The sequence below is a fragment of the Tauraco erythrolophus genome, chromosome 2 (genome assembly GCF_009769465.1).
Source record: "Tauraco erythrolophus isolate bTauEry1 chromosome 2, bTauEry1.pri, whole genome shotgun sequence".
Taxonomy (NCBI): Eukaryota; Metazoa; Chordata; class Aves; order Musophagiformes; family Musophagidae; genus Tauraco; species Tauraco erythrolophus.
The window spans coordinates 106,613,033-106,636,347 of record NC_141466.1 but is presented as its reverse complement, the minus strand read 5'-3'; the positions used below and the strand labels follow the sequence as shown (position 1 = coordinate 106,636,347).

The following is a 23,315-nucleotide window of genomic DNA, read 5'->3' as shown; positions in this document are numbered from 1 at the left end:
TTTTGCTCATAACTTTTGCTAACCAGTGTATCTGTCAGCAGATGCAGCACTGCTACACTAATGCACTCCTCCGCCCTTTCTTCTTGGTACTCCTTTAGCCTGACTTCCAACTCCACTGCATAAGAATGCCAGGCAAGCAAATAAACTGCCTCTGCTTCACGGCTGAACACAGCAGAAAATTTATTAATGGACAAAGAAGAAAGGCAAAAGGAAGATCATCTCTGGACATAGCCCAGGCAAAATGTAACTTGCCATAACACAGCCCCTGAAAGGCACTACTAGCAAAATAGCCTGGCATGTTACAGCATCCTTCCAACTTGTACAAAAGCTGCTTTATTGCTGATCTCAGTTTACTCCAGTCCTAGGCATAACTGAATTGTGGGGTTTTTTATGGGTCATCTGGCCTCCTCAGTAAGTGTTCTGGGCCATCATTAAGGCTGGGCACGGCAAAGCTCTTAGTTTGTTTTTTTTTCTTCCTTTCTTTTTGCAGAGCCTGTTTCTAGCCTTTTATCAGCTGATCTGCAGAAGCTGCAGAATGATATGCAGTCCCTCTCCTGAAGCAGGTCCTGAATAACCAACTGCTGTTTCTTCCTCCTGGAGCCACTAGGAATGAGTCAGGGGCTGGGGAGGGTGGACAGTATCACCAGCGTTGCACTATCTCCCAAGACCCAACGGCCTCATCTTCTCCAAGCCTCTTCTTTGCAGCCCAAAAGCAACATGGAGAAGAAAATGAACTCACATACGAAACCCACTTGCAAATTCAGATCATTAAGAAGTTTCTGGGTGGAAAAAAAAAAACCCACATCTAAACTCAGAATGAAAGTCTTTGTAAGCAAAACTGCTTCCTTCCAGTTCCTCCAGCTTCACCTGCTTCCCATGCTTGACACAGCGAAAAATCCCATAAGAAGCTCATCTATTCATACCCAGGAACTGATCATGTTACTAATGTGCATAATCTGGATGCAAAACTCATCAAGACATTAGTGCATTCTTAAACCATATCCTGTCATATTCATTGCGGGAAGCACAGAATAAAAGTATCAACTTTTATGCAAAAACCTGACTTCTTTTATCTGTGCGGCATGTAGTGAGCATGGAATACTAAGTTTGCAAGGGAAGTCAGAATTATCCGATTTGTTTGTCAGGACCCTCTGGTAATGTGGCAAGGAAAAGGGAATTATTAATGAACATGTTCAGAAAATTGTGGTTGAGGTAAGAACAGGGTGGGCCTCTCTGCTTCTGCAGCTGCGTAAGGACCGGTCCATACGTATGGAAAAGCACCATCAGGGAGACGACCAGCTTAAAGAAAACTAAAGGAAGAGTGATGAGAAATGGTGGTGAAATAAAGGAGGGAAATGGAAACTCTAATGAAAAGCTACTTGTCCATGACTGGAGTCAGAGGAGGGAGGCCGCAAACGTCAGAGAAATACGTTTCAATTCATGACCCAGTTACAGCACATTTCTCTTCCCTCTCTCTGTCCTTCCAGCCCACTGCTGGTGGCCCTTTTGCCATCACTATGTTCTCCAATTTACAGACAACATCCAGCAACGAGCCTTCGATCAGGGGAGAGGACACTGGTGCTATTTGCTTTCCTTTTGCACCTGCTCCACAACTGAGGAAAAGCAACAAGCCACAGCTCATCTGACAGTCCATTGCTTGGGAACTCATCAGTCCAAAACCCAACATTGTTTCTGGGATATTCTTAAAGTTTACAACCAGCAGGGTGATGCAGGAGTAATTGCAGAAGTAACTGCTCTGCAAGCCTACCTAGTGCCAGGGGGCTGCTAACAGATCTATAATCATCTTTCAGAGTGGCAAAAACAAATTTCTAGATCGCAGCTGCCTCTGCCACCTCGATGCTTTGCAGCTCACAAACCAGAGGAAGTGCTTCCTGTAGCTCCAGGAAGGTGTCTTTATCATGCAAACCATCAGGACTCTTTTCTGGCCACCTCTGTCTTCATCGCACCCAAGTCCCCACCTCTGCACTTGTAAAGAAACGGTGGGGGTGGATGCAAGGGAAAAATAGCGTAAGGAAAAACCAGCCTCTGTTCACATCTTTACCTTCAAGAGGTCCAATGCTATTTGTAATTGCTAGTCACTGTCACTGCTCTGGAAAAGAACCTGTCTCTGATTCACTATCTTGGCAGTAGGTTCTACAGCAGCACAAGGCAGAACCAAAGAAGCTGCACTTCAGATCTGCCCATTGTTGACATACAAAGCTCGGACCTGGATTCAAATTTCTGTCTGCAAAATCATGGCTCCAAGCCCACTGCTGGCTTAATTTTGGATTGAAACTCCTAGCTTTGTCCTTTCTAGAGAATATAAAATTTCACTAGTTAGATGGAGGCTTAACAAATGGTTTGAGCAGAGATTTCACAATGAATATATGAGGATTAACTCCAGGATCCCAGAGATTAAAGGTGGGGAAGAACTATTAGATCATTGCAGCCCTATAGCAGTTGCAGAGTTGTTCTCTGCACTGTATCTCTCCCAGCATCTTGTTCAGGCTAGTTTTGAGTGGCTCAAGCAAAGGCTCTCCCAGTTTCTGGAGGCTGTTCCACACATAAGCAGATCTTGCTGATATTTACTTGATATTTAATTTCACCTTGCTCCGTTCTATAGCCAAGAGCAATCTGAAGCAGTCCTTTTTCCCACTGGTGTCTTTGTGTTGCTGTTTGCTGCCCTTATGTCCCTTTGTAAATTCACATCTATTTTTCTGTTTCCCATCATTTCCCATGATCAAGATCAGCGGAGACTAAATAGTATACTTCCATGCATGCTACACCTTTTCCAACCTCCATTAAACCAATCTAGTCTTTCTTGGAACATACGACATTGAATTTCTGTAGTTTGACTCATGATGTCATTCCCTGCTCCTGCTTTTGACTCTTCATGAGGTGCCAGCATGACAGAGAGCAGGACCCGCCAATTAATGAGATGTAAAGATACCAGAAAGGCTTTCTCGAGATGATTGTTTTTGACAGCTTAGTACGACAGGAGATAGATGGAGACTTGACCTGAGGCCGCATGGATGGCTTCAGGTCAGTTCCTGCCCTGGCTTGGATCCGTAGGTATTTTTTACTCTGCGTCGTGGGTTTTAGGCATAAAGCGCTGCAGCTGCTGCCGACGAAAGGACGCTTGACTCGGTCGTAACGTACAAAGCAGCACGCCTCAACTAACTTCACAGACTGAGGCCGGGGAAAAAACACGTTCCTCTCTTCAAGTCACGTTAACGGAATATTTTCTGCTGGATCGGGATCAGACACTGTAAGGTAGACATTGTCTAATACAGAGAAGGATGTGGGATGAACAAATGCCAGAGCCAACAGTCCTAATGACCCTTGCTTTAAAGAGCCCAGAGACAAGACAGAACACGGCCAGGGCTCCAGGAAACAGCCCGGCGAACGTGTGCGCACATGTGCGTGCCCTCCGCCACGCTGCGCCCAGCCTCCCTCCGGCACGCCAGCAGAGCCTACCGCTGCCTGCGGGCAGCCGGCTTCGGAGAGGGTTCAAGTTCCTGTTCGGAGAAAATGACAGCGTAGCAGCTACATGGCTACACTCACAGTTTGAGCTGTGAGAGCTATCACAAAGGCGAGCGCCTGGTGTTGATCCCAGCTCTTCTAAATTTTCTGAATTCCCTGCTTACTGAAGGGTGAAATTAGACTCACGCTCACCACTTCCAGCTTGTGGAAAGCAGCTCAGAGCAGGTAGGGGAGGGTACGATGCACAGAGGATAAAAAAAGATGATTGTGGGTGCAGAGAAATATATTCCAGCAACACAGACTTTGTTGTAGCGAAGTTCAGACTGGGAATTTGCATATGGAAATTCTTTATGAAGGTACTCCTATTAACAACCTGAATTGCACTCTTAAGAGATTACAGCAGTTAGGGAGAGGTAAATGAGCTCTGTCAAAACAGGAACAGCTCTAAGTGATTCCCCAAAGCAGGATCAGGGCATGCACCGTGGCAGACTTCCTCCATATTCTGGCACTGGCTAGGGAAATTATGGAGGTGTTTCTCTTCTGCTTCAAAGCAGAGGGTCTGGCAGCAGTTCTTGTCCAATAAGGTGGAGTTTGAAAGAATATGAGTTAAAGCAGTGTTCATGCAAAGAAATTAAAAAAAAAAAAAAGAGTGAGGGCTATAGTTCATACATCACCGAGCCACTCGCAGTTTGTCAGATTCAAAGGAACAGGAGATGCTGTGGTCATGTCCTTTCAACAGCCTCTGAGCATCACAAAGACTTTAGGAGCAGAGCAGGGCAGGAGGGCGGACCTGTGGGGTCACCTACAGTGGAGGGGTGCACCCGAGACGCATCTTCCCGTCAGAGTGGCTACCTTTGGGTGCCGTGTAGCCACACTTCTGTGAGCCTCAGCAAGACTGCAGCTCTTCTCTAGACAACCGTATGAGAGCCACAAAGCAGCTGTTTCTTCCCAATAAGTCCCACTCAGAGGCAGATCTTTCAGGCAGAATCTGCATGTCTCAGGGAAGTCAGGACCCAGGACAAGCACAAGGACAAAAGGACAGCTGGAGAAGACCACTTAGTCCCATGCAGGGCAGGGGCATGGAGGTGCTTCATACTATGCAGATTTGGCTGTCACTAAACAGTTCCAAATATTCGCTGTTCCTCTTAGACATCGGAAGCTGCATACAGATATACCTACAGAAAGTCCACACACAGAGCTTTCTGATCTACCTAATCTTCTCCTGTTTCTCAGGGAAGGTCTATCTTACAGACCCTCGCAGTATACTTTTAGCCCAAAAGAAGTACAATGGGTCTGGCAAGCATCAAGGGTTTAAAGTGCTGCAGCCAGCTGCTCACACTGACCCCAAAAACTTCTCAATCCTGCTTGATTTCAGTTTCCTCAGTCCAGCTCTTTAAGAAGGAGGAAATAATGACTTCATGGGTGTCCTGCTACGCTATGTAGCCTTGCAGATCTCCTCTGATGAGCCTTGCCCAGGAGTCTGCCCTGATGCCAGGTTGCTAGACTCATTGAGGTGTACCAGAGCATATTGTGTGCCCGTCCTCTGCTGAGTCTGGCATGCTTAGCTTCAATCGACCACACTTCTTATGAAAGAGTGAAATTCGAATGAAAGAAACAGTAGAGCCTGGTTTTCCATATAAGTACTGTGAGCTCTAGAAAATGGACACTGTCAACGGATATGGTTGATGAAGCTATATGGTTGTTATAGACAGGAATAACCTATTTTCTGAAGCTGTGTTAGAAACAGGCTCTGAGAGAACAGACCTGATGGTGCCTCCATAAGACCCAGAGTTAAGTGCCATTACAGATCCTAAGAAAGAGATTTTTCATACATGAGGCAAATCACATTTGCTGTGACTTTGAGGAGACTGTCTCAAGGTCTGTGGCTGTGCACCATGAGGACAGGATTAAAGCACTGTGGGGTGGCACTGCCCCATGCTCTCAAACCTGCAGGGAGCTTACCTGAGATTCTTGCTTTTTAAAATTTCATCAGTGCTCTTATGTGATGCTTTATGCTCTTGGGCTGCAAAGCAGCATTCTCTGCTGTAAAAAGACAGTCTGTTTCAATCACTTTTTTTTTTTTTCCCCCTCCCTGAAATGAATGAATGTAAAGCATCACCCAATGGCACTCCCTACTGCTGAATCCATCGGCATCCTTTGTGTTTTCATGGACATATTTTCTGTATAAAAACCAGTTCTGTCTTCTCCGCTGCTATGTGAAAGGCTCAAACAAATGTCAGAAAACTGACTGACAGACTGTAGAGGCAAAGCGGAGAACCTGACTGTGTTCAGGGGCTGTCAAGTGCACAAAGTAAACAAAAGAACAGATCTATGTAATTTTTCCTCACGAATCTCTTTCAACTACAACTCTTATTTTAGACATTGCTTGTGAAGGAAAGTGCAACACAATGTCAGCACGTCTTAAATGTAAAAAGTCTCATTAGTTTTGACAAATATGTTTCTCCAATAAATTTTATTATCACTATCAGAGGCATAAAGCCTAAGCAACGTTGTGTTTTTAGTAACCATTTGAAAGTTATGGCTTCCTAAAACAATCACAACCATTTAAGAACCATAACGTGTTGTCACAATGCCCTGGTTTCATCCTTCCTCAAAGCCTACCTCCAGCTCTTCCCCCAAGTTATCTCCATTGGAGGCTCAGCAGCACATTCCATGCACAACCAGGACGGAGCACTAGGATCTTCCGTGCTCTTTGCTCAAATTGCATCTCCCTGCTTGACGAGGTTGTGCTGAACGCAAATATCTGGGCAAAGTATATCCAGGTTTTGCAGAAACTGACAGCACCATGGATGACAGAGCTTACACAGCTCCCCGCTGCAATACAGATCACCTGCAGGGCTGACAGAGCCACCCTCCTAAGCTGGGATTTACTCTCCTGCTCTGCCAGGGACGCTCAATCCAAGGGAGCAAGAGAAAGAGTTGTATATGCAGGTTAGATTTCTAAATCCCTCTTTCTGACAGCATGATGCAGCTCCGTGCTGCAAGTGCATCTGACAGACATTGGACCCAGGGGAGGAGCAGCTCTGAAAAACCTTCCCTAGGATATTTTTTCTCCTTTTACTTCATTCTCTACATTTTTTCTAACTCCTGGGGTGGGTAATTTTCATCAGCCAAAAACTAGACAAAAAGGGGGGGAAAAAAGGAAGGAGAGAGGTACACCTCCAGGAGTGGGGAGCCAGACTGCAGGTGGGCACGCTGCACGTAAGTGGCACAAAGCAGCTTATTTCACACGAGCCAGGAAAGGGAGCAGGGTTTTTTCCAAATGCCACAGCAGGCTCCGTCCAGGCTCTGCTGTGGGGCTGGAGCAGACGCGTGGGACAGCTTTACTGCGAGTGAAGGGAACACAACATGCCTGGGAGTGCCCAGGGGAAGGCACTGGGGCATGGAGAAAAGCCTTCCATGGGGAGCGCAACCTCTTGCGTAACTAAACCAGTACGAATCACCAAAGCTCCCACAGATGCGACTTTGCTGTTGGCTAATGACAAAAACGAAGCAAAACATGAAGCGTTTGCATCCGCAGCCTTCTCCTTTGGTGACCCACCACCCGTGCACAGCTCAGAAAGCAGCTGCCAGGGAGGCTGGGGCCATCCGACTCTTCTCCGCTGGCCCAAGCCCACATGCCTCATGTACCCCAGTCCATCAGCTCCCACGCAACTGGAAGAATTCACCCTGCATCCCCCTTGGACCCTCCTGCCAGCTGGGGAAAACCACGCTCCTTTGTCATGTGTGCCGGGCAGCCATGCACTAGCACCTGGGTTTAGATAAACGCACTTGCAGCATGGCTACACTCAAAACATTGAGGATCTCTATATTGGCAATTAGAGCATTCAAATTGTTTTCACTTTAAAGGTGAAGGGATCTACTTATTTTCATTTTATTTTGTGTTTTTCTGGTTCTACCTGGAATTAAGATTTATGGATCATGCAACCGAACGTGTCAAGGTATCTGAAGGCTCAAAATGCACAATGCAATAATATAATATAGCTCTTTGTTATGCTAATTATTTCTTCCCAGCTGCTCCTGCAACGCGCACCAGCCCGACCTATCAATGGGGAACAAAACCTCTAGGCGAGCTTTCTGCTGCAAGGTCCCTTACCTCTGCACTCGAGGGGCTGGGGCTGTATCTCTTCCGGCACCTGTAAACCAAGCCGAGAGGTAAAACAAAACAATTTAATATTGCAGCTCCACTGCCGCTGGGAACATGAGCTAGGTATTAAAAAGTGATACCCTCTTGACAGTCAGGTTACCATGATTTATATATTTCTCTCGGGTCCCCTCCCCCTCTACATGTATCTTCCCACACTGCTTCGTTTTTCCCCGTTGCTCCAAAGTGCTGAGAAAACATTCAGCCAAACCTCAGAGGCTCTGCCGAGGTTCTGATTTTGGCACCCACCAGGGTAGTGCTATGTGATCACGAAGGATTTTTAGTGAGCGGGTGTCAGATTAGTGACAGCCAGAAAATGCTGTGGTTGCATTATTTAAATTAAAATTTAGTTCCCAAATAATAATAATAATTTTAAAAGTTTCTTAGATTCAAAATTAAAAGAATGAAATTATCGGCCTGGTTGCGTTTCTATTATTTATGTTGATATTCAGTTAAAAGAGAGTTTGTCTTGTCCCTGTGTTTCCAGAGCCTGGAAAGATATTTTATTGATAGCACATGGAAATATTCAAAGGGAAAAAGGAGCTTTGGCAGCTGGGAAGGGACTACTGGGGGCCACAGGCAGCTTGAGAGGCTCGTAAGACCACTGGGAACGCGAGGCAAGCTCGTTAGCGAAAGGCCTTATTTATAATGGTCACTGGTGAAATATCTCAAAAGCTGACATTACACTGTCATCTTTAAGGCTCAGAATTAGTAAGCAGGCACTTCTAATGGGTGAGTAAATTCATACAATAAAAATGCTTGTCTCAGACTGCACACAGAATAAGGAAAATGATCTGACAGTAGCTTATGCCTTTCTCATATTTTAAGATTTTCTTCATGACTGTGGTGACTATACAGGTTATTTTGAAGTTTCAGTATTGGAGCGATTCTGCAATGAAGGTACATTTCAGGATTGCATTAACACTACTCACCTTCCTTCTCATAGCAAGCACTAAATGAAATTTGCCACTATTACACCAATTAGTCTGCTGGTAAACCAGAATTCAATCTGTCACGAAGAGAAAGGGGTCAAAGAAGGAATAATACGTATGCAGCCTCCACAGGTATCACGTAGGCTGCTCAACATTTAAAAATTAGTCAAACTATATTTTCAGGATAATAAAAATGGTAATATTAATAGAAGTTGAGAAGCGCCGGTCACTTTGGTCATACTTGTTGAGACTCACAGGGGATAAATTTAGAGAAAACATAATATTGAAAGCACATTACACTTCCAGGGTAGCAACACTTCATGTACGTGCACTGTCTGATGATTTGTGATATAAAGGGTGATTGCATTTTGAGCCCAAACCACACTACTTTATTGAAAGGAATAAACAGCCCCATGGCAGCCATATGGCTAAGAGAATGTAGATGGTGAGCAGCGCCTACTCACAGAAATAAGTACAGAGGATTTCACCCTGAAAGAACAATGGATAGAGGCAAAAAAATATTACAAGAGGTTTTAGGTTCGATGAAGGAATAAAGCACAGATTTTACATGTATACTGAGAGACAGAAATTATTTTGGAGTCCAGGAATAAAACTGGTTTTAAAAATAATCTGCTGCTCAACTCCAACTCCCACTGGCAGAGGCTTTCCCCAACTAAAGGGGTAAATACAGAGTAACCTGTCCCACACTGTATGGGGCAGAGGAGGGGGATTGCCAATTGAAACTAGTTTTGATTAAGACAATGAGGCAGGAGGGAAAGACAAAACCAACAATAACCACAGGAGAAAGTGGTCAGCTGATACAAGCAGGCACAACTTCTCCAAAAATCAGTAACGCAGCATCATCTCAAGCCAGCTGACAGTCTGATCACTCGTCACCTGGCTGCAAAAACTCTCTGAAACATCACCCAGCAAACTGCCAGAGAGCATTTGACACCAGTCATAGTTCACAAGTGAAAATGCCATATTAGAAATATATGGTGGTGAGGGGAGAGCGGAAGTGATGATGTGGGGTCCTCCTGGGCTTGCTGGAGACGTGCAGCACGACAGCTACCACGTTTCTCATGGAGGAAGCACGGTCACTGACCACTGCCACCCCATCACCCACCTTCGCAATGGCCAGGGCCTCTAGTTGTTTCAGGAGGCAGCTACAGCCCATGGTACAGAAAGATGAGCCTGGAGGGGTATTCCACAGGGAAGTACCACAGCAAGAGGTAGCACTAAACAGACTGACCTTGAGCAGATAGACCTTTCATCTCCTTTCTGCAATCCCGGTATGGCAGTTTAGGTGGTCTCTACAGTTAATCAGAGAATCATGCTGTATTAATTGAGAAGAATTACTAGCCATGAAAGAGAAATTGTTTTTCCAATTCAGTATCTCTCTATTCTGGGACTTTTGTTGGGTTTGGGGTATTTTTCGCTCAGCACTCATACTTCTGAGTGTACGTACACAGACCACCTGTCTGTGACTTCTCCTTGCACGCCCTGCATTCCTCAGAGGGGAACTTGAATACAGAGATTAAAATAAGTTAACATATGTGCCTACCTGGCCTTTCAGCTGGATCTGGTGAGAAAGCTTTGCATACCTTGCAGCCTGCACCACTTTTGCAAAACTGAGGAACTGAAACTCCACCTTCCCCAGGGTGTGCTCACTTCCTTGCTATGACTTAAAGACTAGGGAGAGCAACAACGGGCCAACTACAACCCCAAAGACAACCATCTCCACATGATTACTCCCCTGGAGTTTAATATAACCTTCCACACCTGACCCCAGGCCCCCTGACACGGAAAGGCACTGATCTCAAACGGCACATTCAATCTGGTCTTCCAGCCACAGCTGCTTTGCTTCATGCTGTCTGTGGAGAGCCAAGAGGAGCGAAGGTCTCATCCCAAGACCCCTCAGCCCCAGGGCTGGTTTGTGCTCAGCTCCCCGGCGCAGAGCCGGCCGGCTGGGCACCCCTCGCGTTAGCAGCTGTAAGCTGAGCAGGATTAACCGCTGCAAAGGCTCTCGGCACCCTGCCACGGCTGTGTTTACATTGGAGAAAACGGACCTCACAGAGACAGTTTGCAAACACCACAAGACGAACTTTTGTAAACTCCCTCGGTTTAGTCATCTTTCCCCATCTGTCAGAGAAGTTAAAGTGAGATTGAAAAAACACAGGAAATTGCTGTGTATTCCAAGTAGTTGTGACTGAGCGGCTTGGCTGTTACATGGGATGCCTTGCGGAAGATTCACATCTCCGAACGTTTCCAGCAAGATCCTCTGCAGCGCTTCCCCGGCTGCGATCTTTGAGCAGGCTCTGCACACCCTGCCAGGAAAAAGCCTCTGGGGTGCTCCGTGCAGCTGCAGAAAAACTCATACCAGTGCTGAGGAACCCAAAAGGTTACCTCCAGAAAGCGAGAGCAGCTCCTTTCTTCAAGGTCACAAAGCAAGGGACAGGGAATGAAAAAGGTTTGGTCCCTCTGGGAGGCTTCCATGTGAGTTACATTCACTGAATGAAACACCAGATGAAAACCTTTACCTCACAGCGGTCTAAACCTTTCCCTGATGTGACTGACTGGCTCTTCTTGTGATAAACTTAAGAAACTTCTTTTATCAAGGTTCCTGCACCTCTGGCTATAGCCTTTAGCTGTGGCTCTGCCGGCGTTTGTTTTCACTGCGGAGCCAGCTGCTGCGCTGGCACTGCAAATTGGTGCCAGCTGAGGCGATTTGAGTGCTGGGGATGCTTAAGTAACCACGTTAAGCTGTTGCAACAGTCTAGCTAATCCAGTAAAAATAGTAAAATTTTACCAAAAGTGTTAAGTATATATGAAGCACAATGTTATTATGCTAGTGTGTTTTGAAAAAAAGAGCATAATTTTTTCAACTCAAATGAACTATGCAGTTCCAAGGGAAATGTATTACCCAGTGGAAAGCGATCCTGAGGATAGTACGATGCTTCTGTTCTTAGTGACAGTAAAACAGACCTGACAACAGAAACATCTTTTTCTGTTGCTGTTTTCCATGTGTTATTGAAGTACCATTATAGGCAGGGATTAGCCTGCTGAAAGGCACAGTACCTTATAGTCTTACACTTTAGAAGCAAACTATCTTACAACAGAGAATAAAACAATCTCTCTAGAGAGCAGCTCTTCTGGCAGTTCTTCGAGGCAGGTAGACCAGGATCAGGTTCAGGAGCACATCCATTTAGCAGATATGCGTGGGACATATGGATGAAAGGCATTAGTATCATCTTGGAAAAGAACTATTTCTTAAGAAAAAATTTGTGACACTAGCAAACATCCCTAGTACTGGAGTGTGCACTGGAGAAAAGGCCCACCAGGTTTACACTTCTCATATGCCATAAATCAAACAAATTTAAAGCATGAAATCCATTCAGCCTAGCCCCGGTTGGAAATCCTATCAAGGTCTATGGCATTTCTGGCAATTGGACAAGGGTGTTACCAACTCCTTTTTCTAACATGAAATACCTCTGTCTCTTCCAAAGCAAACAGGATAACTCAGTGGACTCCTGAGTTTAACACATCTCCTTTCAGTATTGGCCATCATTTTGTGCTGCAGGGGACAGAGAAAGGCAGAAAAGGTCTCTTACCCACCCTTCCTAAACTAAATGACATTTCATGCCTTACAGACCCTGATGATGCTCAATAAGGCTGTCCAGAGCTGTAACAGGTTAATTTCTAGGTGTCTCTGGAATTGAAGACGCTGTTGGAGAGGCCAGAGTAGACAGAGAGTTCTGCTGATCCACCACTTAAGCCGGTGCAAATTCAACTCAGAAGACTCTGCAACAGGTTCTATGTGCGGGCTTACTCTTGAAGACCAAGGAGCCCCTTGGGGTCAAAATGCTTTCAGCCCCCCGCAAAGTGTTAGCTATTTGTGGCTTGGGCAGCACTCAGTCAGGCATTATCCTCGGCTGTTTGTGCAAATCCACAGAGAAGTCTGTTGCTTCTCTGTGCACCTTCAGACTGTCCTAAAGCCTCCTGAAACCCCAAGAAGGCTGAGCTCCATCCCAGATTCAACTTTGAGATGCACAGTAACTGCAGCCTAACCTCTTCAGCAGAGACCAATTTGGCATTTCCTCAGGTGAAGGAGGGGAACATGGGGGAAAGGACCAGTTAGCCATCGGAGATGTAAAATTAAAATGAATTTTGGTCATTTTAATAAATATATATCAAGGAAATTTCACTTTACTACAACAACACATTAGTATACAAGCATCTAATATTTAAGCTTAAAACATCAAGTGTTTATCAAATATTGGAAAAGAGCAGACATTACTAGACTATCTGGGTATAACACAAGAAAAATCAGCTTTTTTTAAAAAATTGGTCCTTGTGGACAAATGTCTAAATGACGATCCTACTCATACACTGTATGAATGAGATCTATATTTAATATTATTTTTATTAATAAAAAAAGCTTCTGTCTTGGAGAAATCAGATGGGATTTATACCTTGCCATTCTTCACAACAATAACCCTTACAGACTTGTCAGTTCCAACTCACCTGACCACATAAAGGTTATCATTGATTTATGTCCTGGATACTCCCTTTCTGGTCACTTTGGCTGGTGGGGGGGAGCTTTTTCCTGTGACCGCTGGGCTTAGTCACGAAAACTGTCCGGTTTGCAAGTGTGATTGTAGGGTGCACACGCTACCCAAAATAACTGTGGCCCCAGAGGACTCAGGCTGAACCCCTGGAAGCCAGAGCAGGAGGTCTCTGACCCAAAGACCTGGCTGACTCCAGCGCCAATCGGAGACACTCCAGGCGGTATCCTCACGGGGATCCTTGTGCCTGGCACTGAGCTGGCTGCTCCCCCAGCACAGAGGTGAATTTCACCCTTTGGACAAGAACCAAGTGGAGAAGATGTCACTTGGATGCATGACGCTGCGGGAACAGGCAGCTATTATGAGTCAGCCGTGGCTTGGATGTGGCTATTTTGCCGAGCACATCCTGCCAGTTGTTATGGGGACTGCGGGAACTAATTAATTTGGTGGATCTAAAACTCTCAATATTCTTGGTCCAACCTGGACTAATGCCTTCTGGGCATTTTAAACTCCACACTTTTGCAAATGATCTACCTAGGGATGACTAAATGTTGTCCTTAGCCACTGAAATCTCAGCTCATTTCTCCAAAATGTTCTTTTTTAAAATTAAACCCCTTACATTCATTCAGATAAAATCATGTTTATCGCCACATTATCGATTAACATTGTGCTTTTTGCTTTCTTATTTTTTTTAAATCAACAGCAAAAGTCATAGAAAACTCCCGCATGCTTTTGCAATCTAAAAGAGAGAAATTATGCAAAACAGAATAAAGTATAAAACATGCCACTGGTTCATGAACTTCATTATACGAAGAAGGAAAAAAAAGAGCCCCAGCAACAGACAGTTGCCATAGAAACACTCAAGCATCGAATGCTTGTTTACAAGAGACATCTCTCTATTGTTTCTTAAATCCCTTCCTAAGGATGGCAAATCAAAAAGCAATTGAGCATCAAAAAGGAAGAACAGAGATGTTTGAATAGGAAGTTGAACTCAGTACTTCAAAGGTTAAAGGTTTCTAATAATATTGATCCACCCTGTGGTTGGTTTTGTGGTTTTTTTTTCTCTGTTTAGGTTAAATCCCTGCTGTATCACTGATTTATACTTAATTTTCACGCTGGCAAAAATTAAGACAAAAAGTAAGGCACCAAAAAAAAACCTGCCCTGTGTAACAACAAGCCTCATTAGTTATTACAGCTGAGGTGAAAACGTGCAAGTACTTGAGCTGCATGTTGTGTTTCTGATTAACATCCCCAGAAACAGGTTATTTCTTTATGCTACGTCCTATTTTGTCAGTTGAACGTCGACGCTGAATCCAGGAATTCGTGAGCATCAGTACAAAACGTGAGGATGGTTTATTCCCAGTCTGTGAAGACAGTCCTTTGTCAAAACAAATACTGAGTTACAGGGAGCACATCACCCTTGCTGGTAGCATCAATTTGTTTACCAGACTTCTAATTCCTCGGTAAACATAACGGAGGTTCTTCTTAATTAATGGCAGACTTCTTGGGGGCGGGGATATATAAACCGATATGTTTTCCCCATCTGGCTGACTGGTATTTTCAGTAATGAAAGCTACACCATAGCTGTACAGACTATAGCGCTGAGCAGTAACGCAACCGCGTCCTTTATGAAGTCTCCATACTTATAAATAGCCCGCTGATGCAGATCGTAGAGACGCTTTACGCAATCTGCTCGCCAGTCATTTAAAACTACACGTAATGTTTGTGGCATGATTGTATCATTTGTAGAAAACTATTAAAAATCCATTCAAAATAAAAATTTGATAGACGACCGAACATGCTGCACATGCTTCAACAGGGCAAGAAAGATGCCTCATATTTTACTTCCTTTGCTGCAGCACATTTTATTACTTGGTAAAGATTCCTTTTTCCTCAAGGATTTTTTCCAAGATTCACTTATGTTGCTCTTGTCATTACATCCAGTCTCAAAATAGTCGTAAAATTTGCCTTTACATTCAAGAGCATGGGTGCCTCTGACAGGTTCACAGTTTAGGGCAATGCTCTCTCGCTCAGGCTCATCACCTCCTTTCTCGTCATTAAATTTTGCCTTTTCCTGATTACCATGAGACCTGGCGTTAGTGATGAATATTTCATTAGCAGGTATCTGGTCATCACTCCTGTAAGAAGGGGCGTTGCCAATGTCATAATCCACCTGCTGGGAACAGCTTGGCAAAGAAATGGGGGGGGAGGAGGAGGAGGAGGAGGAGGAAGAGGAGGAAGTATTTTCTGTACTAGCATTAACAGAGTAGGGTAGATTTAAATAGTGACTGCCACACTCTTGATAGAAGCAGCACGTGTGGAGCTTCTCGTACTCCTCCTTTGCCATCCGAAGGCGTTTCCTGTATGGACAGTCCTGAGGCACAAACCACTCTTGTGGCGAGGTGCCACCAAAGGAGCAGGCGGAGAAGCACCAGTTGTTCTGCATGATGATTTCTCCATGGATTCTCTTCATGAGATTGTTGATGAGGACGGATCTCCGCAGGTAGACTTCAGGATCATCAATGAATTTCAGCTTTTCCAAAGACATGTAAAGAATATGGGCCCGCTCCTCAAACACGGAGATTGTCTGAAAATGCAAAAGACAGAAGATGTGGAACTGAAGGCAACCAGTTTTGTTCCAGGCAAGGATAAAGAAAATGAAGTAAAGAATTCCCCCTGTGCCACTACTTTTCTCATTCTCCGAGGTGCCTAAAACCAGCTTTTTGTTTTGCACACCCACATAGCCCAGGACTTGCTTTTTCTTGGCCACAGCATTCACCCACGTTTAGGAGGTAAGCAGCTGGGCGTTACACCACAGAGGCAATCGCAGGGCACAAATCCAGGATGGGAGAGCAAAATCCAGATGTGCAGATCTGGCTCTTTATTTGCATTTGGGGGTTAAAACATTAAAACTGTTGTGCAGTTTTGCTACAGCAATGGCTGGGCTCTTTTTGATGTAAACGGACCCGATTCCATCATTCCCTGTGGGGCTTCTAACAAAGCTCTGAAGCCAAGTGAAGGTCCCCTCCTGCAGCCTCAAGGTTTGCAAGACGCAGCCAGCAGCCGTCGCCTCACGCAGCAAGTGTCGGAGCATTTCATCCGCTGCCAGTGGAAGAGGCCCTCCAGCCAGGAGGTCTCCATTTGCCAAGCTCCCTCATACTGCTCTTGCGTACAAAAGAGCATGCAGGGAGGGAGGCAGGGAGAAACCCGTCTCAAAGCATCGCAGCATCTGGAGAGCAGCTGTTGGCCTGCATACGACACCCGGGGCTCTACGGGACCGGTGGGAACGCGAATAGGCAGGGACAAGGTCAGGAAACGAAGAGAGGATAGGGATTTGCAGAAATCCTGGCTGGACGCCCACAGATTTGTTCTCCCTTCCATGGTCCTTCCAGGACTCCCTTTCTCAGCACTGGCAGCACAAGCAGGTTACTGCCCTCGGGAGGCCCCAGGTTCTGCGCTGTAATCGCTACCCTGGGAATCAAAATACGAGAGGGGGCAACGCGTGCTACTGTAAGCACTATTAACTAATTTTCATTTTTAGTAAGAATTTGGTTTGCGTAGGAGGAGAGCAGCGCAGCACAAAGAAAAGACTGCTCTAAATCCCCCCCATCTGTGGCTCAATCATTATTCCCTTTCCCACATGGTTACAGCATTTTTGCAGAGTGGAAGTCGTAGCTATGAGGACTGAAAGAGCTTAAAGCACAGCTGCTTTTCACATCCATTCAGCTCTCCTCAGCCCTCTAGCTCTTTCCACAGCCTGGTCCTGTCTGCAGGGCTGAGAAGCAGCACAGTGCCTCGTAAAAACAAAAATTGGCCGTGTTTTCATGCGAGTTCACAGCTGAAGCTCTTCTTTGTTAGAGAGAGCAATTTTCTATAATAAATGACTCATTTAAAATTATATTAAGCCTATAGGTTAATTTGCATCCTTTGTACCTCCTGCAGCAATAGTCAGTGAAGCCATAAAAGCCTGGAGCAAACCAGTAAGCCTTGAATTGCGATCCTCCTGGAGATACATTCTGGAGGGCCACCAGTAAGAACAAGTTGTCAAAGGCTTTCTACTACAAATGTTTGCCAGCAGCCCTCTGGAGAGAGGCTCTGGGCCCTACCATCACACCATCTACAGGACAAGGAATCTAAGAACATAAATCTCTATTGGGCAGCGGAGGTAAGAAATTCGAAGAAATCTGGTGGGAATCCTCCCTTCTCCAGAGCTCAGTGCTGCAAAGTAGAAAACACATTTGTGCTGAACAGAAGAAACTGGTGACCCAGAGCTTCTGACACGATACACCTCTACAACAGCACAAAACAATGTCCGGGACAGGTCTATCTTACCAATACCCCTACAACTGGTCTTAATGCTGTTAGAAGGGGGTAACTTCCTCCTCTTTGCGATGAAAACAATCACTGATACAAGAATCCAACAACCTAGCCAAGAAAAAAAAACTGGCTGAAATCAAGAGAGTGATGTGACATGTGGGAGACACGCTCACTAACCAGAGCACATTTTTCAACACCCTCAGTGCTCTTTATTCGTTGCTCTGGCAGCAGGACCAGACACCTTCTGGAATGAACGACAGAGCAGCTTTTCACCTTCCCGGTCAGGTATTTATTTCTAACCAAGACTACTTGTAGCTGGAAATTCCTTTGGCTACTCTAAAGTCCTTGGGAAGCGAGCTCAGAGTTACTGCTCACTTCTCCTCTGCAGAAATCGCTCCAGGGAAACAGGATCCCATCTGGCAGACCTCTCCGCCCAGCTTCTCGTGGCAGGGACAAGGCACTCGGCTCTTCTCCCATCTCAGAAGGCTGCCTCTGAGATGAGGCATACATCTCAGACAACATATAAACTTGCTCCACATCTTGATCTGGTTTAGCTTTTTCTCTCTGGGGCTCTTGTGGTACTATTGCCTCCCATAAACTGTGCCTTAATCAGATTATGTTGTACCCTTTCTATCACCAACAGTACCTGGGGAGCACTGGGCTGCCATGGGCCAGGAAAGATCCAGCAAAGTAAGGATGGTGTCTCAAGGCATGAGCTATCCTTAAGCACATCACTCCAGGCGTTCAATTCCCTACAGGACTGAGCCCGTCATGAACAAGAGCATAAAATCTCGCATAAAAAAAAAAAAGTTAGATTTCAATTTATGTACTCACTGGCCTGGGAAATGTTTGCTCTTAATCCCTCCCTTGACAGCTTTCATTCAAAAAAAATATTCTTTCATTAACTAATCTGTTCTTTTGGGAGTTACTAGCTTTCTAATAAACAGGATTAAATAGTGAAGGAGCTTGTGCTCGCTTTCCAAATCATTCTGTTTTTCTACAGGATCTGTAACCCATTTGGGCTACATGGAACCTATTACTTTTTTCTCCCCTGGAAAAAGTTTTGGATAAAGTGGGGAATCATGGGTCCTTTTTCTTTATGTTCTTCGTTTCTGCTGTTCAAACACTGTTACGGAGCTGTTTCTGTAAGCATGATATAAACTATCTGAGAACAAAATAATCTGAAAAAGAAAGTTATTCTCAGCATTTCCCTTTACAGTTGTTATAAATGAAGAAACGCCTTTGCTTCTTAAGCAATTCGATGACAACAAAACAATAAATGTGAACAAGTGACAACTATTTGCTTCTGAGCAAACAGCTGGATCATTCTCCTAATTTCAGCAGAGTATTTCAGCCTTCTGGAAATGGGTCAATCGAGTGTTACTAAGCATCTGAAACTCGGAGTAAAAATAATGACTCTTAGAAAACATACTTTATGTGTACAGCTGCTGAGCGGTGGGTGAAAATCCTCTTCTTCCACATATTTCCTTTTAAAGTATGTGATCTTGGATGTTGTTACAGGATTTGAAATTCCCCTGTAATGTGATCCTGCGGGTAATAAATCAGATATGACAAATGACATGCGGTTTGCCGGAGGTTCTCCAAACAAAATACTTTTCATTTCCCTTCGCGCTACAGGAGAACTCCACCGCATATTTTCACATACATTTGCAGCGACCAGAAATAAACCCTCACCTGACTAACACCGAACCCGCCAGACGCACCGGCTCGGGCAGCCGAGGGCTGTTCTAACAGGCGGCACGGGAAAACGGTGCCGTCCTCAGGACGCTGGGCTCCGGCAAAACTTTGGCTCCAGCCCGCGGCCGGCCGGGCGGGCGGGCAGCCGCCTCCCCCAGCGCATCCAGCGCGCCGGAGAAGCCGCGGGCGGCGGCGCCCGGTGAACCCCGCGCACCTGCGGCCCCACGGCCGCCCGCGGGAGAGCCCCGCCTTCAGCCCCCGCCACGCCGCACCGCGGCCGCCCGGGCCCGGGCCCGGCCCCGGGCCCGCCGCCGCCGCCCCGGGCAAGCCGGCGGAGCCGCCGCGCCTCCCTCCGCGGACAAACCTCCGTCCCCCCCGCCCACCGCCGCGGGGCCGGGGAAGGGGACCGGGCGCCCCCGCGGCGGATCGGCGCGGCCCCGGCGGTGCCTACCTGCGGTGGGGGGCCCGGGGGCCGGCGGGGCCGGGGGGGCGGCGGGGCCGGGGCGGCCGCAGCAGGGCGGCTCCCAGAGGGCGCGGTAGGCGGCGAGGTCGGCGGCTCCCTCGGCGGCGATGGGGCGGCCGAGCCGCTGCATGGGCAGCACCAGGGTCATCGCGGGCGCCGGCACCTGGAAGCGAAGCAGCGCGGTGAGCGCCCGGCACCCCGCCGCCCCCTTCACCTGACACCCCACCCCCCGCCCCGCCGTGTTCCGCCCCCTGTGCCCCCTCGGCACTCGTACATCTATGTACACATGCATAAAAATTACACACGTATATATATCTTACATAGACACACTTCCCCCCCCCCGCCTTCTTGCAGCAGGAAAAAGACCGGAGCCCTCCTCCCACAAAGGGCGCGGGGTCCGCGGCACCGGGAGTTTGTGCGCGCTCCCCCCGCGCCGCCGCCGTCCACCGGCCCCGCCGCCTCCGCCACGGCCCCACGGCTCCGCCGTCGCCCCGACCCCGGCAGCCCTCACACACCGGCACGATCCGCTCACTCGCTTCCCATTTTCTCCCGGCGGTGTTGGCAGAGCGCGCTCGGCACCGACGGGTGTGCGAGTGTGTCTGTGTGTGTGTGTGTGTGTGTGTGTGTGTGTGAGAGAGAGAGAGAGAGAGCGCGCCCAGCAGTTCGGGATCGCGTTCCTTTCTTCTTTCTTCCCTCCCAAACGCAACAAGACAGCGGAGACTTAGGTAGTTGTTTCCACTAGCCCCGATCGGACTGAACTGGATCTGCCTCCAGTCAAAACACTGCGAGGCTGAGACACAAAATTGGCTCCGGTTTCAAGCCGCGAGTTGCGGTCCCACCGGAGCCAAGCACAACATCGGCGGAGCAGGCGGAATATTAAGCAGGAGCGGGGACTCCGGGGCCGGGGCCAGCGCCAGGCTGCGAGCTGCCTCCTGCCGCGGGAGGGGAGGGGAGGGAGCAAACTTTTCTGCGAGGGGCAAGGGATAAGTTCATAGCCACCTACTTCTTGGCAGGGGAGCGCGGAACAATGCGCCCAGACGCGGCCCGGCCCCTCCCTCTCCTTCCTCCTCCTCCTCTTCTCTGCAAGAAAGCGGGATGCAGCTTCCCCTCGGTGCAGCCTTCCCGGAGGAAGATGAGGGCCCGAGCGAGCGGTGGGAAGGAGGGGCCGCAGGTGGGCAGGTGGAATTTCGGCGATTGTTTGTGTTAGCAGCTGAGCGCTCGCTAACAAGAGGAAAAAATAAACCGCAGCAGAAGAGGGAGGGAAAATAAATCATTCACATCTGCCAGTTGTTTTCTTAAATCCTGGAAGAATGCACAAGGCTGCTACTTTATTAAGAAATGGGCTTCCAGCAGGCGCTCTCTGTTCCTTAGATGCGTGTCTGTCCAACGCTCCTCAACAGGGCAGAAAATGGGAGCTGAAGGGGAAATCCTTGAGCAGTTTGCCCAAGTAAAGGCCACCAAACCTCGCTGCAATCGTGCTGAGGGGTGCCTCCACCCCTTCCTCAGAATCCATGTGCTGATCATGCACTGCATGTGGCCCTCAGTCATTTTCGTGCACTAGCCTATTAATGCCATTTTGCTTTTCCTGGGCAAAGAGATGACCACATGGGGAATGGGAAGCCACTAGACTGGCCCGTTGGAAGTCGTCCCTGACATAGACAATAAATATTGCTTATTCCCCACACTTTTTGTTACCAGCTGAGTACTGATACATGGAAAGACTGGTCAAAACAACAAGTGGGTCAGTGTCCTGACCTAAGAGCTGGGCCAAAAAGCAGCCCAAGAACCAGCTAAAAAGTCATGTATTTTGTGGCTGAAAAGATTACGCTGTCATTAGAAAGCACCCATGGACTCTTTTCATTAATCTGCACCGAGAAATCACTCACAGGGAGACATCAATCTTCTCACGTTGGCATGATGTCAACACTCAGTGTTTGTCCTTAGAGAGTAAGGATTGGAAAAACTCACTGCTGCTTTGGGAAAGTCAGGATTTCTTTGCTCATAATGAATTCAGCATCTCTTTGTAGAATTTTTTTCATGAGAATCGAAGATTTTGACTGTACTTTGTTTTTTTACCATATTTCATCACAGATAGGTCTTTCTATTCTTAAGCAGAAAAAGGAAGGAGGGAGGGAGGAAGGAAGGAAGGAAGGAAGGGAGGAAGGAAGGAAGGGAGGGAGGGAGGGTTGGGATGCCTTCTGCAGAGTGCCGCTGATTTATCTTGGAAAATGGAGTTCCCTGGACAGCTGGTAAAGTAAATGAACCGCTTCTACTATTTACAACATGCAAATTAATAGAGGCAGGTCAGTTAACTTCTATAAACAGCTACTGTCCATGCACTTTCTCCATGTTTCCAAATTGTATAAAACCAAGGCATAAATAATAGAGTTTTCCTAGAGAAAAAATAATAATACCCCCCCCCCCCAAAAAAAAAAAAAAACAAAAACAAAACCAGAACTCACAAAACCCAAAACAACCAGAAAACCAAAGCCCCAAACCAAGCTTGTAGGTCTCAGCATGTGTTACAAAGCTGCAGAGGTGGCACTCAGCTACAAAATAAGCCCCATTTTGTAGCGAAGGAATTGCTTCAGCACACAGAAGCTGAGAACCAGGCTTTTAAAAGGACTTGTGACTCGGGGCATGCTATTTATTCCCATTTGATTTTCAGAAGCACTCATTTCCAGCTGCTGCAAATGAGTGGGAAGGGAGCTGTGAGCCCTCAGCACACGGGGAAAGTCAGCCTCCTCGAAGGTAAAGTTGGACACGGCAAAACTGAAAGCTTGAAGTACGAGGTGGTATTTACAGAAAAAGTGCTACTGGACCTAGCTCCATAAACAGGACCTCTGGCATTGCTCCCGAAGAGCCAACCTACTGTTTCTCCCCATTAAAGGTGGCAAAATCCACTCATGAGTATCTCGCCAGAAGTCACACAGCGAATCAGTGTCGGAGCCAGAAATAGAACCAGATCTCATCGTCCTCCAGCCCTAAGCCCAACCCGTTTATATTACATTATCATATGCAATGGAGGGATTTCATCCAAACTCCTGTTCATTTCAACGAGACTTTGCAGAACAGCACACGCATTGTTACATTTCCATTAACGCCACTGGAAATAAAGGATGAAAGATGTACATTTGAGTGTACAATACATTTACTATACAAAATTACAGCAAAAGGTTGACACTTGAGGCTGGATTCAATTTTGAAAAATCCATTTGGGAGCCTTGTGTGGGCTTCAGTGGCATGGAAGCCAGGCACAGTTTTTTATTGAACCCAGCCCTCCATCCTTAGGCTACCACAATTTTTCCGTTTTGTCAGCCAAATGCGTGCAGCGCAAGGACACCCCGAGGCATCTACAGCAGCCTGAAGGTTAAAATGTCAAACTTTTTCCTTATGCAGTTTTACACAGTAAGACTACTATACATTGCCACGCTACTCCATTTGCTGGGGTTTTCACTCACTGTTCCTCCAGAGCCATTATGATGTTAATGAGAGAACTGTAATGATGCCATTCACATTATAACAAGCCTGATACGATGTCAGTGAAAAGGGCTCTTTATACAGTTCCAGAACGCCTCTAAAAACCCAAACTTAAATATGAAATGCCTGTGATGATAATGCTGCAGGTCTCACCCAGACCGATAAAGATGAGGGGATAGACTTAAGACGGCTATTCCTTTCTTAACTCCTTG

The 23,315-nt window shown here is 46.7% G+C and overlaps 1 protein-coding gene across 1 annotated transcript; it reads right to left on the bottom strand.

Moving 5' to 3' along the window:
* Positions 1-14,979: 14,979 nt before the first annotated feature.
* On the bottom strand, positions 14,980-19,771 carry SERTAD4 (SERTA domain containing 4). Its single transcript, XM_086629115.1, has 3 exons — positions 19,612-19,771; positions 18,895-19,010; positions 14,980-15,732 (listed from the first exon to the last, which is right to left on the bottom strand). The coding sequence occupies exons 1-3, from the start codon at positions 19,769-19,771 to the stop codon at positions 14,980-14,982; spliced, it is 1,029 nt and encodes a 342-aa protein (XP_086485241.1).
* Between the last annotated feature and the right edge of the window lie 3,544 nt (positions 19,772-23,315).

What these genes read in the sequence shown, in the direction of transcription:
- SERTAD4 (XM_086629115.1), bottom strand. Translation starts at nt 19,771, where the DNA reads ATGACCCTGGTGCTGCCCATGCAGCGGCTCGGCCGCCCCATCGCCGCC. An exon ending in CCCCGGGCCCCCCACCGCAG is followed by an intron (nt 19,011 to 19,611) that starts GTAGGCACCGCC and finishes TATTACCCGCAG; the next exon opens with GATCACATTACAGGGGAATT. An exon ending in TCAGCAGCTGTACACATAAA is followed by an intron (nt 15,733 to 18,894) that starts GTATGTTTTCTA and finishes TTGCATTTTCAG; the next exon opens with ACAATCTCCGTGTTTGAGGA.